This window comes from Haliotis rubra, unplaced genomic scaffold (genome assembly GCF_003918875.1).
Source record: "Haliotis rubra isolate DU_JTF1 unplaced genomic scaffold, ASM391887v1 Scf289, whole genome shotgun sequence".
In the NCBI taxonomy this organism is placed as follows: Eukaryota; Metazoa; Mollusca; class Gastropoda; order Lepetellida; family Haliotidae; genus Haliotis; species Haliotis rubra.
In genome coordinates, this window is record NW_025766956.1 from 324,663 (window position 1) to 342,865 (window position 18,203).

The following is an 18,203-nucleotide window of genomic DNA, read 5'->3' on the forward strand; positions in this document are numbered from 1 at the left end:
GACGTCACATCATACCAGCAAAGTTGTTGCCTTGTTGCTTGGCAGATAAATAACAAAGTGCATACCGGTGTGCACGTTGATAGAAGTTTTCTGTCAACCTACTCTTATCGGATTCATGAAAGATGTACCTTCTTGGTAAGGCGTGTTTTGGACTAATGGCGACGATCTGAAAGTGGTTTGACAAATGTATGTATGCAGATTTTGTGAACCTCAGTGTTGACTTGCACACAAGCCTACTGAGACACTTGTCAACAACTGCATTATCACTTTTGCCACCTTCATCTTTAATGTAGTATTTGATAACTATGCTAGTCTGTACATTTTCACTAGCAGATACTGTGGCATGTATTTGCATTTGGTATGTTGATAGACTCTAACTTGTTAAAAAAATGCATCTTCATTCAGTACATCAATTATTCTCATTTAAAAATAACAGACCAAGATGACCCATTAGATCTATAGTAAGAATATTTTTAATACACAACTGTTTACCTCATTGGTGAGTTCATTTTCAACAATTGAGACTTTGTTTATTGGGGGCTTAACAACCATGTTAACTGTGAAAATCATGTATTAACTGGTCATACCAAGATTCATGCCACAAAGTAAGATCTCCAAACTATTTTTCCTAAAGAACAATGTTGAAACAGGTGACCAGTCACGCATATTGCTGTGGGAAATGTCAGTGTGAGGCCTTTGTTGTTAATGTAACATGATAAACAGTATGTTGCCATCAGCAATGATGACACAAAAGAAGTCTGCAAATCTATATATTGCCTGTCATGCCATCAACATGATCAATGGCTGTACAGTATGTATTTTTCAGTTTATCATTCGCTGATGATCCTGTTTATTCTTTTTGTAAAAGATTATTAGATAAACTGTATAGCTGTCTGGTCCTTCATTGCCAGTATATTTTATTTGGCTTTTAGACTAGCTTGTGTGATGTTAATATTAATAAACTGTCCTTGGTGTCTGTACATGGTATAGTGTCTTTGGTTAGGGAGATAAGTTCCGTAAGTTATCATGGTCATGATAAAAATCTAAGTAGCTTAATTTGTCAGGGTTTTTTTATCAGTGAGACATCTGATAGTGATAAATGAATTGTTGATAAGTATGTCAGTTTTGTTTGAACCTAGTTATACTTTTGGTATCCTCAGGTTGGTACAAGTCACACAATGATACTTAAATCACAATTTATGATTCTTAATATAGAATGTAACTGGAATCTTAACTTCATAACCTTGTCCCAAACAAATCTTCAGGATGTTGAAAATTGTTTATGTTTATATTCTGGACAGTTAACACAATGTCCAAGATATTTTTATGGATTAAACTTCTTTTAATTTCTCTCAACAAAGGTCCCTTTCATGTGAACTGGATGACTATGATTAAATTGTTTATCACAATGCAAGTGACATCACATACACTTCCTGTATAAGTGAGTTTGAAGAGTTAATTATAACTCACCATAGTCCTAACTGCCAGTTCACCTGATGAAGGGACCTGGAATGGTCTCAAGCGTCGTGAAGAAATTAAAAAGAAGTTTAATCCATAAAAATATCTTGGACACAGTTAACACAATGTCTACAAATAGTGGCTATATTTTTAATATGGCAATGTGCAGAGTGATGTTTTTTACCAGGAAATTATATTTAATGGTGAAGAAAAATAAGTTTTTTTTATGTTATTTAGTACACCATCAGCTTCCTCTGTCATCGCAATTAGAGTAAAGCTTTCATTCTATTTCTGTCTTCAAGTTTTCTGATTTCAAAGTCTTACTTAGGGATAGGACATGATGTTTGTTGTTCTGCACATATGAACAAATACTCTGATAAAGATTTTATCCATCTTTGACACTTATTTCTCTTCCAACTAAAGATATAAAGTTTGACTTTACACCATCTTGTATGGTGAGATGTGGTGATGTCTGCTGTTGTAGAAAAGTCTCAGGGAATGAAGAATGCTTTCCTCAATAGATGTGCTTTCCTTTTTGTTCAGCCAATCTCCATGCATTAGTAACCCAGTTGACTTCACAATGGGGCTTGACAGATCCTTTCTCAGTAGTTTATGTGGTTATTTGTAAAGTTACCTGGACAGCCTGGGGCACCCTGGTATTATGTCATATTGAGTATCAGCAGTAGGGCCATTGTCAACTCAAGGTACAAAGATATGGAAGCGTCTGAATGGGGTACAAATTCGCTTGGTACTTTTCCTGTTGTAGGGAAATAACAATTAATACATTTAGCTTAAAACAAACATTTTTCTTTGCTACACTGACACTTAAAACATTGATAGTTGCCTTTAAGATATTGATACACTGTTGCCTTTAAAATATTGATACACAGTTCCCTTTCAAAACTGATACCCAACTGGCAGTTATCTTTGAAATATCTGTACATTGGTGCCTTAAGATACTTAAAGACATCCTGTTGTATTTACATACTAGTGGCAACAGAAAATGGCCTCAAACAAGTTATAGGTAAATTGCTACCTCAAAAAATGTATTTAGGTTTTGAAGAGGCCAGTTTTATTCTATTCTTTGCATGTCAGAAAATTGACAATGCGAGCAGTTCCACTGTTAATGTATGTTGACGGAGATTGTTGATGTCTTTGCTAGATGTTTGACCTATAGTATTCAATAGACTGGGTTTATCTAGGGTTATTCTTAATTAACTCTGGACAATGAACAACACAGAACCTTATCTTCAACCTGAAATGGTATTGATGCGCGTGCTCGTATGTACTGCTCAGTGAAACATGAATTTCACTTCACACCGAATGGGTTAATCATGTGTTGTGTCAATACAGCTCAAGTTACATGCTGTCGAACAAGACAGATATCTCTAAGTATATAAGTATATGTTGTGTGGTATCTTTACCCTGTTTATACCTATATAGAGACCAGAACAGTGATATGGCTCTACAGTTAAGGAAATGTTACAATCACTTTTCAGGTAAAATGTGCTGATGCAGTGCATGTTTAAGATGTTTATGTAGTTTCATAAGTGTTTTTGTATTTTTTGTCATTCTACTTTATCTGATGGTTTACAAATGAAAATAGGTGCTCTGGGATTGTCTAGGGGTTAAAGTCTTCGCTCATCATGAAGGCTTGAGCTCGATTCACCACCTATATACATGATATAGCTGAAATATTGCTAAATGTGTTTAAAATCCAAATAACTCTCTCACAAATGGTACTTTATAGTTTGAAGTCCATTAATCAGAATTTTGGGATGATTTTGTTGTAATGATGTGTCAACAACAGACAGGTAGAAGGGACTAGGGGTAGTGGGGTTGAAATAAGCTTTTGTTAGCTAAATAAGACTTGTGCATCACTCAAATTAGCAGTTTGTGATGTGTTTTCGTAACATGAATGAAGTATTGAATGTTTCATGATGTATGATTGCAACTAAAAAAGTATGTCAGTTTACAGCCATACTTCTCTGCATCAAAGCCATCTTTGATTGTTGCTACTCTTCGCTGTTTCTGCCTGATGTAATGATAACATTTTATAGAATCATAAGTTTGAAATTTGACTGGGTATGTAATTTCACTTTGATTTGTTAATTAATTTAATTGTTTCTTTGGCATTTCTTGGAAGTCGTTGGATGATAAAGTTGCTTCTTTAAAATATTATACCTATGTTTCCATATGGATCTTAATTCTTTTGAGAAGTAGGTATTTTTACATTGTTGTGCTTGACAACAGATTTAGATCTGTGCTGAAATGTCACTGTAATAGTTGATCAAAGAAGTTGTTATCCATAACATGCATAAAACTGTATCTTCCTTGCTATGAAATAATATGCAGCCATAAGAGACAAAAGTATGTATAGCTTTATTCCATGTGTTTAAACAGTTGATAGTTAGATATCATCAAGTGGCATTGGGTTACACATCTGGAAGTATGTGCACTGTAATGACACAATGTGCCTCAATCAGATCTGATCACACATTGTCTTACAGTCACACATGGCTGCCACTTGTAAAGGGAGGATCTATGTGTATGTAGTCATAGATGCTATCTTGTTCAGGTTACAGTCAAACATAATCTGGCTTTGTTAGTGTGTTCTTCTACAGGCAGTGTAGAATATCATTGTCTGCTAACCCAAAACTTGCTACTGTGGTCAGTGAGCTTGGGTTGGACCAGCAGCCCCACAAGCTAATATTTCATTGTTTGAAATTCAATTGAGGTCCTGGAGCATTTGACATTTTTCTGCTATAGCTCTTCATTCTGTGAATGTACCAAGACTTGATTGCATTGGTGTCATGATCTTCATTTTTAATTCCAAATGTTGTGTAATTGTTGGGAAGAGACGAGATCTCTTCACTGAAAATCACTGAAACTGTTTTAACAATTCCAGTTAATACTCTTTTTTTGAGTGGTCCAAACTAAATTCCTTGACAATGGTGAATTATAGTTGTATGTTCTGGATGTTATAAAGTAAAATCAAGTCTTTGCAAGATTGTATGAGTGAGTGAGTATGTGAGTGCTTGAGTTTAGTTTTACGCCGCTTTTAGCAATATTCCAGCAATATCACGACAGGGAACACCAGAAATGGGCTTCACACTTTGTAGTATTGTACCCATGTGGGAAATCAACCCAGGTCTTCAACGTGACAAGTGGACCCTTTAACCAATCGGCTACCCCTAGATTGTATGACAAAACACATCTGACGCATAAATATAATACACAAGCATGAATCCATTTTCATTTTGTTGTTTCTTTACAAATTTCATCCATTAACCAATTCCAAGCCCCTAACTGACCAAAACCGTAAGTTAATTTAACTTAAATTCAGGAACTTGGCTCTCAAGTAGAGTGTAACAATACAGCAAAACAGTGTTTCATAGGTTAATGTTTGTAGTTTCCCGACAGTATCACATCTTTGCCGTCTGAAGTTTGTAATTCACCTGTGAAAAGGGAGAGAATATGAACTTATGAAATAGAAATACTGTATTGGAATACACATTGTATCGTTACACTCTTGTGCTCAGGCTTGTTGTTCACAGTAGGAATCACTGGATTGTCTGGATCATGCTTGATTATTTACAGGTCACCGACATTTTGCTGTAGTGTAGCATTAAACAGCAAACAAGCAAACATTTTATTTAGTCTGTAAAGCATTATTTTTTCCATTTTTTTTTCCTTGCAGTGCAAGTCTGATAGTGGTTGTGTGGCATCACACTCAGCTTGAAATAGTGGCCAGCCAATGGGAGACAGGTGACAGTAAAGGGAGGCAACCAGGCAACACCAGCACCAGCTATGTCGAAGGACGACTACGATGATTACAGCGATGACTTCATCAGTGATGATGAGGACTTTAAGAGCAAGTCCAGGAACCAAGGGAAACAAGGTGGTAAGTAGCTTCACATCATGAGCATGTGTGGTCCTTGACTTTCACCTGAATAGGTACTGGCTTTAGTATGTAAGACCACTCCTGTGTTACAGTGTGAGAAGATTAATAGTAATTGAATACAAGGGATAGGTGCATGACTGGTTACATGGAGATGAGCAAGGTAATGCTCCCTATGGGTAGGGGAGTTAGAGGTTTTTGATGCACTAACATACTGAAAATTATGTACGACCCTTCCCTAATGCTCGTCATAAACTTTCACTCACATGACCTCGCATTCTTTTGTGATTTAAGACTGGTAAATGTTGCACTTGGCTTTAGATGACACTTACCTGGTACTTGTCTTAAATCACAAGCTGAAAGACCTAGAACATGAACAGAGTAGCAATAAATCCATTCCAGCATGACTGGACACATGTTTGAAATCGGAACACTTTTATGCGTAAGGGCACAGAGGTGTGATAGGGCGTTATTTTCTAGGAATTAGAGTTTAATTGTCAAACCTAAGAACGGATTGTGCAATGAATAAAACAAGTTTGCAGTATTTCAGTAACTTTATTTTGGATACTGAAATGTTTTTTCTTTCTTATAAATGGAAACAGTGATGTTAGTTACATAGACTACAAACTCGAAACCATTTTTATACCATTAAATGCAATCGAAAAACCACCCCACCCCTACAGCATATTACTGATTGACTCGCCCATGACCTAAGGTATCTGTTGACTGTCAACCCGAGTAACTGAACTTGCTAACTTCTACTTACGGAAGGAATTATTGATCACCACACTGCTGTTTCCAGTTTGGCATTGAGTAGACAAGATCGTTTTAATCTGGGACACATTTTCTGTAGATGGGTTGGGGGTTTACATGTAAAGATTTGTCACTTACTGCCTCGAAACCTTTGAAGGGTATTGTGTATTTTGATAGCCCACAAAAATATTAATAATAGTGCTGTAACGATGCATCGAACTGTCGATGGAATGCAATTGTTGAGTCTCCGATAGCAATTAATCGATGGTAGAAATGAAAAACTATCGATGCATTGATAATATGTGTGACTATCGATAGTTTAGTAATTGACTAACGTTGATAAATGTGCAGTGCAAAATATAGGAAGTACCAAATTCGTTCCCTTTGATTTAGAGTTACCCGGCCCTGTTACCTCTTAAACAAACATGACTGTTTACTCGATCTGGGTTTCAAGTTTCTTGTCAGTTATTGTTTGCAATAGTATGTTGCAATAGACAATCACTATCGCAATAGTTGTTTCCCCCTCAAAAGTCACCCCTAATTATTAATGTAATGTTTTTATTCAATGTTTTTTATACAAAAAATATTTAATTTGAAACATAATTTTTGTCATATTTTTGTAATTTGTTTAGAGTAGCAACCATGTGCAGTACAGCTGTTGTCTAGTCTAGAACCAGGCATTAACTTAGTGACATTGAATTTTGTTTTTTTATGCCAATATTTGTAAATGTATTATCTTAGTGGTCATTGAACCATTCTGAATTTACATCAAATTCGTCTCCAAACACCTTGTAGAAAATACTGAGATGAAAATCACTGATGTCCGATCCTGACGACAACTAAGGGTCAGCAAGTGTTATGTATTCATATGCAGGTGCAGTAGACCATGTAATTTGCAGTCCTTTGATTTAGATTTAAGATTGATTGTGGTCAATAACCAACCAATCGAGTATCCCTCAAAATCATGCTAGAAAAAGGGTTAAGGTTACCAATAATTGCACAGTGGCTCCTAGAGTTTGTCAAAACTGAATAACACACAGAAATAACATGTCATATTCCTGTATTCTTGATGCTTTCAATTTTTTTCATGACTCAAAAAAACATTCATTGCATCTTTAGAACAATGTATTTACATAGGTGCATTTTTTGGGCAATATTAATGTTGGGTTTCCAGTTTTTTTATGATTATGCTCCTAATGGTTTATCAACAGGTTAATTCTCGGAACTGAAAGAATCTTTCATATTGAATGAATTGCTAGTCTCTAGGCTTCTTTCATTCACAAGAGATGGATAACTTGTAAGTCCTCATCCCTTGAAGTTGACTTTTCTATAAGTCAGGCATCATTACTGTTAGAAGGAGAGCTGAGGCCCCTGTTTGCCAGCTGTGTGTACCTCCTGCAGCCTGGGCCAGAACTGTACACCCCAGGTGCAGTCATTATCAGACTAGAGTGAATGGGTTGTCATGATCACTATCAGTTAACGGTTCTATAAATGTTTCAAGTAGCATTCCAGTGATTAATGAAAGCTTGAAAATCTACAGTACCAGGGGAATGAAAGTCTTGCCTTTAAGATTACACAATTTTGATTGAAGTTTGCTAATGAGTAATGATGCTGAAGGTCATCTATTTACCTGTGATAACTGTACTCATTAACTGAAGTCTGTGCCGCCATACAGGGTTCAAGATGTCAGGATCTGGCTCAGCCAGTCACTCTTCTCTAAAACTATCGGATTTAAGGAGAGACTCTGATACATTCTGGACGTCTGGTCGTGGCTTGACTCATGACCTGATCCCCATGCAGGTCATCTCGACCCCTGCACCAGAAACCCCCATACCGTCTGACCATGACAGTCAGGCCAGTTCACTGGATGATCATCCCAAATCCAAAGCTCTGGTTCCATCAGTTCGTCAAAGTTCTTCAAGAGCTCAGTCTGCTTGTCATTCCACACATCTGCAGAGTGCTCATACTCGTAGAGTAAGTTTGTCACGGCGTGACCCATACCCGCACCCCAGCATCCCACCTGATGGCTGAGCTGACTGAGGAGACTGTGTCTGGGGGGGAGAGGGAGACACATGCTGTCTCCAAGGCAGTGAAGAAAGCACCTGCCCCTGCCAGAACAGGATGGAACAGAGTGATGGGCAGACCTCGCCTTAGGCAGTGTAATTAGAGTTTGACATCCATGTGTGCTTACCTTGGTGCACATTTCACATCGGGACCAATGTGCACTCACTGTTTGCAGTGTCAATGATAACCAAGAATATTACTCATAAGGGTAGAAAGATCTTGTGTGATAACTGCACAATATTTTACATTTCTCAATGCTGATTGGTCAAGTGAGGCTGACTGGTCAAGTAATATGATGCTCATAATAGTATTTTATGATGTCATCCATTTTTATAAATTGATAACATTACGAAATCTGAACAGTAGTTTGACTTATGTTAGGTTTCTTTTAGGATTTTGACTACATTTAGTTTTGTTTCTTTCTGATTAGAACCGTGAAGATCCCAGTATAGAATTGGTCTTCAGTAACCCGTGCTTGTCGTAAGAGGCGACTAACGGGATCAGGTGGTCAAGCTCAGTTGACAAATGTCATTGTATCCCAACTGAGAAGGATGATGCTGAGGCTGGATTGTCTGGTCCAGATTCAGTTATTTACAGACCGCCTCCACATAGCTGGAATACTGCTGTCAGTGCGGGCCGTTAAACAACAAGCAAACAAACAAATCTTTCTGATTGATGTATGGAATAGCCTTCATTCCTCTCCTTAACACATTATCTGTAATTGCTCACAGCTAATTAGTTATTTTGAAAATGCTATGCAGGAAAGTTGACCGATTGAGTCTGCTGACAGCATATTGAGACATCCAAGTTGTGTGCCACCTTCACTGCAGGCTTACTATGTGTGAAGATTTCATAAATGCACAGCACTCCAGATGCATGATTTGACCAATGAGAAGTTATGTGTTATCCTCGGAAATTTGGCAAATAGATGCTGTTTGTGCAAGGAAATCAGCATAAGTTTCCCATCACTCACTCACATATTATAATGGATCTGATTTCTTCATGCCACTGACTTGTAGTTTCTTTTTTGTAATTATACTGGTATATTGTCAATCCTATGGTTGTTTAACTGTTAATGGAAGTTGCAAATGACTTTAAGCCATGACAGTGAAAATGACAATTGTTACATTGAGAGTTATGAGCAACTGGACTAGTCCATGTTTAAAACTCATGTTGAATAGAAAAGGAAAACACCGAAGAGTCTAGATGATATCAGTGAGGCCAGCCGATGGAGCAGCTTTTCAGTTTGAAGGTCCATTCTACTTTGGGTAGATGAGTAAAGTCATGATGACTGAACCTGTCAGGCTGTCTGTATAACTCATATTGGTTGTTCACACTGCTTTAGTAGTACCAATAGTGAAAGATGCAGCATGGGTTGACGGATAACATTCAGACATTCATAGGTGTAGGGTAGCCTAGTGGTTAAATTGTTCACTCTTCACCCTAAGACCTGGGTTTGATTCTTCAAGTGGGAACTATGTGTAGAGCCCATTTTGGTGTCTTCTACTGTGATAATGCTGGAATATTCCTAAACGTGCATGCTGACATTCACTCATTCCACATGTTAAGACAGTTATCATTTCTCTCCTAAGACAAAATGTTACATTTGTGCATACAAAGAGAAGTTTTATCTGACTGATATTACTTTTATGTTAGACGAAAACGTTGTGTGAGCGACATTTACAGCTAACATAGAGTTGTCTGGATGTAAAAGTAATGTCAGCTGTTGGCAATATTATTGTTATATAATGGTTAATATTTGGTACATTTCATTTGTATGTTATGGCTATTGAATCTCTGCTGATTATTGGTAATATTAAAGCTAATTAGTGTTCATTAAGCTGTTTTTGAACCTATATTTAAGTGCTTACTTCCTTGGGTTTTGTTAAGCTATGAAACCAGTTAATCCTTCTATTAATAATTTGTATCCTTCATGACATAAGAAATTGTTACTAAGACAAATATCTGTTATGAAAAATGAAGTATGGAGATGCATATTTCTAATGAAATGTTTCATTTTAGCTGTATATGGAAAGAAAAAGGCCAACCCGAAATCAAGAGGCCATGGCAGAGGTCGTGGAGGAGGACCACCACAGAAGCAGTCGCCTAGAGTGGATTATGTTGCTCAACGCATGCTTTCTGCAGGTCGCATCAAGATTAATGAGCTCCGAAACCAAGTGGAGGACCAGAACACAGTGATCCGAGAATTGCGTGAAGAAAACAAGTTGTTGAAGAAGACACAGCACCGTCATGAGAAGGCTTTGACGAAGTACGAAGATCAGGAGGGCGACCTTCCAAAGCTCATACTCCAGCACAACAATGAGACAAGGACACTCAAGGATCAGCTTAGAACCATGAAGGAAAAGTATGAGAAAACTGATCGCTACCTCCGAGATGCAGAGGATGATCTTGACAGAGCCAATGTCAAGTTGAAGAAGTACAAGAGTTATGCAGAGAACAAGGGGCTACCAGAACGAGATGAACTCAACCGCAAGTTGTCCAAGGCAGAGTTGGACCTTGAGGAGAAGGACAGAAAGATCAAGGTCAGTGGCAGGTTGAAGGTCCCCTAAAGGGACTGGTTGCTTTCACTCCCAGAAGAACTGCCATTGTATCAGTCACTGAAAAAACCATGACATGGGTTCAGAGTTAAAGGGAATCTGGAATCCTTGAATATTTTTGTCTATAGTATTGGAAACAAGGAACTCTTTAATTCTTCAATTTTCATCATGAGGGATATAAAAAAGACCTGTTTGACTTACATTCTTGAATTTGAACTCTGATATCTCTTTATACACTCACTAGGCTGACTGGAAGTTGAAATGAAATATCTCCTGATAGCTTCACCCTTTGTTTTTTTCAATTCTGGTACTGTAAAACCTCTTGATTCAGTGCTCTTTTGTATTAGTGTCAGTCAGTGGTTACTATCTATGATGTGTGTTTTATTATCTCCTTCAGGAACTGCAGCGACATGTTGAACACCTGAGCAAGAACCACCGCCATGAACTAGGGGTGGAGATAGCCCGACACCGTGAGACCAAGAGACAACTTGACCAGTACCAGGGAGACAAGGACAACCTGGAGACCAAACTGAAAGTAGGGGCACCAATAGGACATCACAGAGCCAGGCTCATAGACATTACAGGTTGACGCTCATGGGAGGGTTACCACATACTGTGACATAGACATTATAGGGCCAGGCTCAAGAGAGGGTCACTTTATGGACATTATAGGGCCACAGTGAAGGAAATGTTTACACAATGTCTGAGTGTTTGATCCAGGTTGTAGACATTTCACTGTGGTGAAACCCATGATAAAGGGTATGGTGGTAACAAACCTGGAAACATAATGAAACCAATATCAGAACCCATTGTAATACTTTTGTGGTTTTCCTGAGGGACTAAGGGATGCAACTCTGTCAATTTTCAGTTGGTTTGTGTGCTCACAGTTTGACTGTTGGTTGTTACAGGAGAAGGAGAAGGAACTGGATATCAAGAACATATACAGTAACCGCGTGATGCGTGCCCCCCACAAGCTGCCTGCATCCTACGGGGGCACACCCCTAGACACACCTCCTCCTCCACGCAGGAGAGTGCCCTCTGTCGGAGAGATGACGGCTAGGGAGAAGGCCCGAATGTTTGAAATGAAGCGGAGGGAAGAGGCAAAGAAGGTGGGTCACCTACAGGGGATTGTTTTACCAGGCAGTTCTAATATTACTGGCCTAGACTTTGTTAAGTTATGTGGCGTAGCACAATAATTGCTTTGTTTAAATTAATCCCATGCTTCAGAACAATGAGGAGATAAGCATGTTGTGGTTTTAATGTAGCATTCTGTTGCCTGGTGATTGGATGAAATATTGAAACAAAGATGCAGTTTAGGTTTTCAAATGATAAATCTAGTAATGTCTAATCTACATCTACCATAGTTCTACATCAAGGACACAATATGTTCACCTCATTTCTACCATGACCTATTTATGATGGGCTTAAGTATTCTGGCAGTTTGGTTATGAGCAGGGAATGTCAGTAGGAACATTTCTTGGAAGTGGGAATGCCATCTCCAAGTGCTGGAGGGTATCCTGTCAACTCTTAGTTGAATGTTCTTCTAAAGTTTAGACTCCAAACTTTTATATATTACAAGGGAACCCATTACAAGTCAGCCTTTGGGTCATCATCATTGTAAAAAGTACCAATTCTGTGATGTGGAGAAAGTCTTATGTAAAATGTATATCTCAATGACATTGTTGGTATTTCAGAACAAACCTAAACCTAAGCCCAAACAGGATGTGTTTGAAAACCGCTGGAACAAGGAAGGTGAGGAAAGGGATCGACTGGCAATGGAGGAGAAGGAGAGACGAGACCTGGAGAATAAGTACCTGCAGGCCAGGGAGGAAGAGGAGAGGAAGAGAGAGTGGCAGAGAGAGTTGGAGATGCAGCAGGATCAGGAACGACAGTTCGAGCAAGAACAGGAGGACCTGCGGAGAGAACGTCAACGCATGAAGAGAGAGTCAGAAGACCTTCAGAGACGGGAGGCCAACAGGCAAAGAGAACAGCGTGAAAGGGAGGAGAGGGAGAGAAAGGAACAGGAGGACCGAGACCGCCAGTGAAAGAGATGAAAGGGACAGAATCGAGAGAGAAAATAGACTTAGGCGAGAGCTTAAAGAGAGAGAAGAAGAAATGGAAAGTCAGGCCCAAGCAGAGCGTGAGAGACTGGACAATGACCCTCGTGTGTTGGAGGAACGTAGGAAAAAGGAACTGCTGCTAGCCAGGTTGAAGGCTATAGATGATGGGTCAAAGGAAAATGTGAGCCCAGTTAATCACTCTCCCTATGGAGATGACAGCTCAACTCCTATAAGTAGAAAGAGTTACTCGTTTTCCAAGCCTACCGAGAATTTACATAATGGCAAGCCAGCATATGAGGAAGTGAGCGTTCCGTACATAGACAGGAGGAAACAGCAGCGGGCCCAAGAGGAGGATGCAGCTGGGTATAACCCATCATTTGCCAGGAGGTCAAGTGGCACCTCCAGCAAGAAGTTGGGCATCAACGAATCTCCCTCCAGGAAACCCAACAAAAAGTCTGCCCTAATGGATGAACTGTTTGGAAATCAGAGTGGAACCAATAAAAAAGATGACGATCTGTTCCAAACCATAGACTCAAGAAAACAGACTACTAAGCGTTCGTCTGGCTTCCCTTGGGATGAAGACAGTACAAGTACGGCTACGGCATCCCGGCCACGGGAGAACTCTAGCACATTGTTTGGAGGTGGTGCTGCTCTTGTAGAGGATGATGGACCCTCAGATAAATCCAAACTGTTACCACGGCGACAGAGACACCAGTCCAGCACATTTAGTTCCAAACCTGCAGTGAGCGCAATTGACACATTTGAGGATGATATAGAGGAAGTCATGTTGTAGACAGGTTGTGTATAGTACCAACACTACAGTGCCTCATCCCGGAACCTTCATTTCAACATTGGCATCATCATACTACTTGAGAGATACTATTTTAATACAAGCATCTATAGCAATCACCTTCAGTTCTCACCACTCACTCAGCATCAGTCACCACTTTTACTCCTGTGCTAGTTGATCTGTTGTCATGTTGTGCAGGTCAATCCTGGAATATCTCACTACACGCACTCCTTCCTAGAATCTCTTGTGGAGAATTATCTATTTTGTTCTGAGTGTGGAATTCAATCAATGCTTCTCTTCCAGGTGATGAAACCCGGGTTTACAATGTCATACAATCATTCTTTGTTTGTTGTGTCCATTGTGGAAAATGAGTACACACACAGAACGCATGTCTGGTGGTTATATCTCAAGACTGAAGGATGAATGAACTTGAAAATGTGATGATTAATAACTTGACACATAAAGTATGTTTGAACCATACTTATATTTAAAAGCATGAGCCCTGGTACAAATAATTTTGTTTTGAAATTGTTGGAGCTTATTTACAAGCTTGATCTTGTCTGTTTCTACAACTGGGAAACTTACCATTAGACACTCAACATCACAGACTGTATTAGTGTGTGTGGGGCTGCTGTGGTTCTGTGGTCTCTGTATTGATCACTATGTCAACATTTACCAAAGATTTCAGGTGGTTATAACTAACAGTGTTATATCCATGATGTTTTAAGTTTTGTATTTTTGAAATATATTCAGACTGTTAAAGAAATGTTAGATTTGAGATCCAGTGTCAAATATTATTGTATTTGGTCCTATTCCCAACAAATCAGAAAATGTTGGTAAACAATGAATTTGAAAAATCAAAATTTATACAATAAATTTGATACTTTATGTTACAAATTTTCATTGAATGTCTCATATGACATTAATTCATTTTCAGAAAATAAGACTTAAAACAAAATCCATGGGTACTTAGGTTAAAATTGTAGATAAATCCATGATAATGATCACAGTAATAGGGTTTGCTTGAGGAACTGGGTGATAAATAGATTTGTATTCCTGTGTGGAGAATGTGAAAGATGCTGTGATATTATGGTGAAGGAGTACAATGACGGATGTTATCTTTAGGCTGTGATATAATGTGCCTTCAAGGCTAACTTTTTTGTTTTCAATGTTGAACAGAAGCAGTTTGTCCAAAAGTAATTTTTCTAGAACAAAATAGTCATTTTAATAAAACAAGACCACTTTTCATTCATGTTTTAGGACTTTACTTTGTTTTTGTGTTTAAGAGAATGGGGAAAGGGAAACAATGTTGAAAATATTGTGAGGGATACCTTGAGGCATATTTACTATAAGAACTCTTGAAATACAGGATTTGTCAAAATTACAAACATTATTACAAATTCATTAATTAAAACTCACAATACATTTTGGGTATTTATCTGTCCATTTCAAAATGTTTTGGGTCATGAAAAAATACAATGGTCTGACCTGCAAATAAATAGATTTTATTGCTATTGTAACTGTAATGGAGATTGTCTGTTCCGTCCATGGAAAGGGACTTTTTATGACCTAAATGTTTGTTATTTGTAAGATCTGTTACAGTGTTTGTTTGTTAATGTTTGTGCCATATCTGTGAACAATCAGTTTCATAGCCTCATATGCATTGTTTGTGGAAAAAACCACATTATTTTATTATGTATCAATTGCATTGGGCATAAATAGGACATGTAGAATATAGAATATGTTGAACCATCTCCTGTCACACTTGTAGTGTCAGGTGCAGTCTTACACAGGCCTCCATTGAAGACGCCCTGCAGTACTCACTGGTGACTTTGCTTCAGCTGTCAGAGGACCAGTCATCCAGCATGCTGACAACAGTTTGTGCTGTGAATTGATCCAAGGCTGGTAGACCAACATAGCTTGTGCTGCACATTTGTGCTACAAGTTGACCCAACAGGTTGGTTGACAGAACAGGGCTTGTGCTGCAAGTTGACCCAACAGGTTGGTTGACAGAACAGGGCTTGTGCTGCAAGTTGACCCAACAGGTTGGTTGACAGAACAGGGCTTGTGCTGCAAGTTGACCCAACAGGTTGGTTGACGGACCAGGGCTTGTGCTGCAAGTTGACCCAACAGGTTGGTTGACGGACCAGGGCTTGTGCTGCAAGTTGACCCAACAGGTTGGTTGACGGACCAGGGCTTATGCTGGAAGTTGACCCAACAGGTTGGTTGACAGACCAGGGCTTGTGCTGCAAGTTGACCCAACAGGTTGGTAGGCAGACCAAGGCTTATGCTATGAGGCGACCCAGTTGGCTGGTAGGCTGACTATGACTTGTGCAGCAAGTGCTTCTGATGCAACAGAGTACTGCCTCCAACACAGCAGACCCTTGACACCCAGTAGTTTGACCTTCAACCTCCCTACTAGTTTCTCTAGCTTATGGCCACAAACCTGTAGATAATCATGAAGTTTTGCAAATTTTGGTGCAAATTAACTTTTACTTGAAGAAGGTTGTATATTTTCTAACAAATATATACAGTTGTAAAAAATGACTATTTTCTTATTTAAAGATTGATAAGTACAATGATGCAGTTCTTTGAAATGTGAGATAAATACTGTATGGCTGGAAGGTACCATGACCTTCACCCTGATCGGTAAACAGTTATTAATTCATGCAACTGGACACTTGTGGTTTAGTTATATCATTTGTACAATGTCAACTTCAAAGGAAGGCCACTGTATGTGGATCTTGCTGCAGTGGAATATTGGTCTGAATTGTCACATGTACAATGACTGGCAACTACAGCAATTAGAGTATGACACAAATATATCCTACCAATACTTTACATGCCAGAAGATAACACTGTCTTAATCATAGATAGTAAGATATATCATACTGATATATTGAGCTGTGTCATATCTCGGATATTGGACAGGTAGGATGTATCTGTCATGTCATGTCACAGATATTGTTCTGTGTCATATCACATATATTGTACTGGTGGGATATGTCAGTATTATGACACATCACAGATATTGTACCAGTAGAAATTCAACCCATACATGTTTCGATCTTACCGTTGATATGCGATTCATATGTTTCGTGGAATGTTTTCGAAATGAGTTCACAGTTAATGGTAAGTTACAAACCTGGTGTTTGTCACAAGACAGGGTTGTCATGGAAATGATGTCTGGAACAAATGTGTGTGTTCTTTCGTGTCCTCTGTTTTCCAGCATCGGGGCTGTTGATGTATACACTATTTATTTGTCGGTTAGTATGAGTGATGCATAGTCAGGCCTATTTATTGATCTCATTCTGCAGCTATCATCCTAGTTTTGAATGTGTCACTGTATATGTTTGCATGGTGCTTCTGTCAGTGACAGTGTGAATGTTATCATAAGACCCTGCTAGATGTCTTTAATGAAAATAATTATATTGTCATAAAACATTATTATCTATTTCCAAATACATACATAACATATACATTTTATAAGTATAGCAATACATGATACTATTATTATTTTACCAGTAACAGTGGTATGAGATTTTATTCAGATATTTTACAATAAGATGGAATTTCAGTCAATGCATATTTATTTGTTAAATCATATTTTAACCATATGAATATATACTGGTATTTCTTTTTAGCACACTGCTGTCACTCTGTATAGAGTTTGTTATTGTATATTAAAGGTATGACTGGGGGTCTATATCTTTTAACTCTAGCAATGTGCACGGGTTTACCTTTTGCCACACTGATTGCAAAACTGACTTTAGTTGTCATGGTTACCTTTACTCATACGGACAAGTATCAGAAGGGAGATAACTCATGAAACCGTGCCTCATCTTCGTCAGAACAATAGAAATCACTATGTTCAGTATATATCAGTTAGTCATATATTGGGAGACTTGTGTGCTTTCCTAAATAACCTGTTCTGTCAAATGTTTGGAATGTAAGCATTCAGTAAATTAAGCCCAGACTGATTTTAAACTATTTTTTATGTGTAAATCTGCCATATTTCACATTATATAAATATTTTCAAATTATGGATATTTTGAACATATTCGTATTTTGTAACAGGTTCTTTTCACTTAGTATTTTTGAGAAAAATATATCAAGTCCATTGTTTTAATTACCTGATACAGTCTTTAAAATAAACATAAAATTAGACCTGATGATACACATTGTCTGATGCTGGAGACTTTGGGTGATTATGTGATTACCTTCATTTTGTTGTGTGCGACAGGGAAGAGTGACTGGTACATTGTGAGGAGAGGAATGACTGCTCTGTCTATCACTATATCTTCCAGGTATGTCATGGCCAATCTACACTCTGTAATAAACATTTACTTATCTATATACATCTTGTGTTTGTTTTGGAATTGTCAGAGACAGATGCTCTTTCAGAGGTTTGTCCTGACATGCATTGCTTCGATCACTGATTACAGATAATCCCAGTTATGGGAGAAATCATTGATGAAAGTCATAGTTCAAATTTCAACATTTTTTGTTGAAAAAATTATTTTAAGATGTGGAGACCTCTTTGGATGAACACTGTATAGCAGTGTTTTCTCATGGGTTTTTAAACTGTGGTTGAGAAACCAATTTGCGATAAACTAGTA

At 38.3% G+C, this 18,203-nt stretch overlaps 1 protein-coding gene across 1 annotated transcript; it reads left to right on the top strand.

Moving 5' to 3' along the window:
* The first annotated feature begins 16 nt into the window (after positions 1-16).
* LOC124281724 (lebercilin-like) lies at positions 17-17,940 on the top strand. Its single transcript, XM_046717695.1, has 7 exons — positions 17-135; positions 5,159-5,362; positions 10,199-10,719; positions 11,132-11,269; positions 11,643-11,843; positions 12,429-12,775; positions 12,840-17,940. Exons 2-7 carry the CDS (start codon positions 5,269-5,271, stop codon positions 13,585-13,587), a joined length of 2,049 nt encoding a protein of 682 aa, XP_046573651.1. The 5' UTR covers positions 17-135; positions 5,159-5,268; the 3' UTR covers positions 13,588-17,940.
* The last annotated feature ends 263 nt before the right edge of the window (positions 17,941-18,203 follow it).

Coding starts and splice junctions, on each gene's coding strand:
- LOC124281724 (XM_046717695.1), top strand. CDS start 5,269: ATGTCGAAGGACGACTACGATGATTACAGCGATGACTTCATCAGTGAT. Junction 11,270..11,642: donor ACCTGGAGACCAAACTGAAA/GTAGGGGCACCA, acceptor TGGTTGTTACAG/GAGAAGGAGAAGGAACTGGA. Junction 11,844..12,428: donor GGAGGGAAGAGGCAAAGAAG/GTGGGTCACCTA, acceptor TTGGTATTTCAG/AACAAACCTAAACCTAAGCC.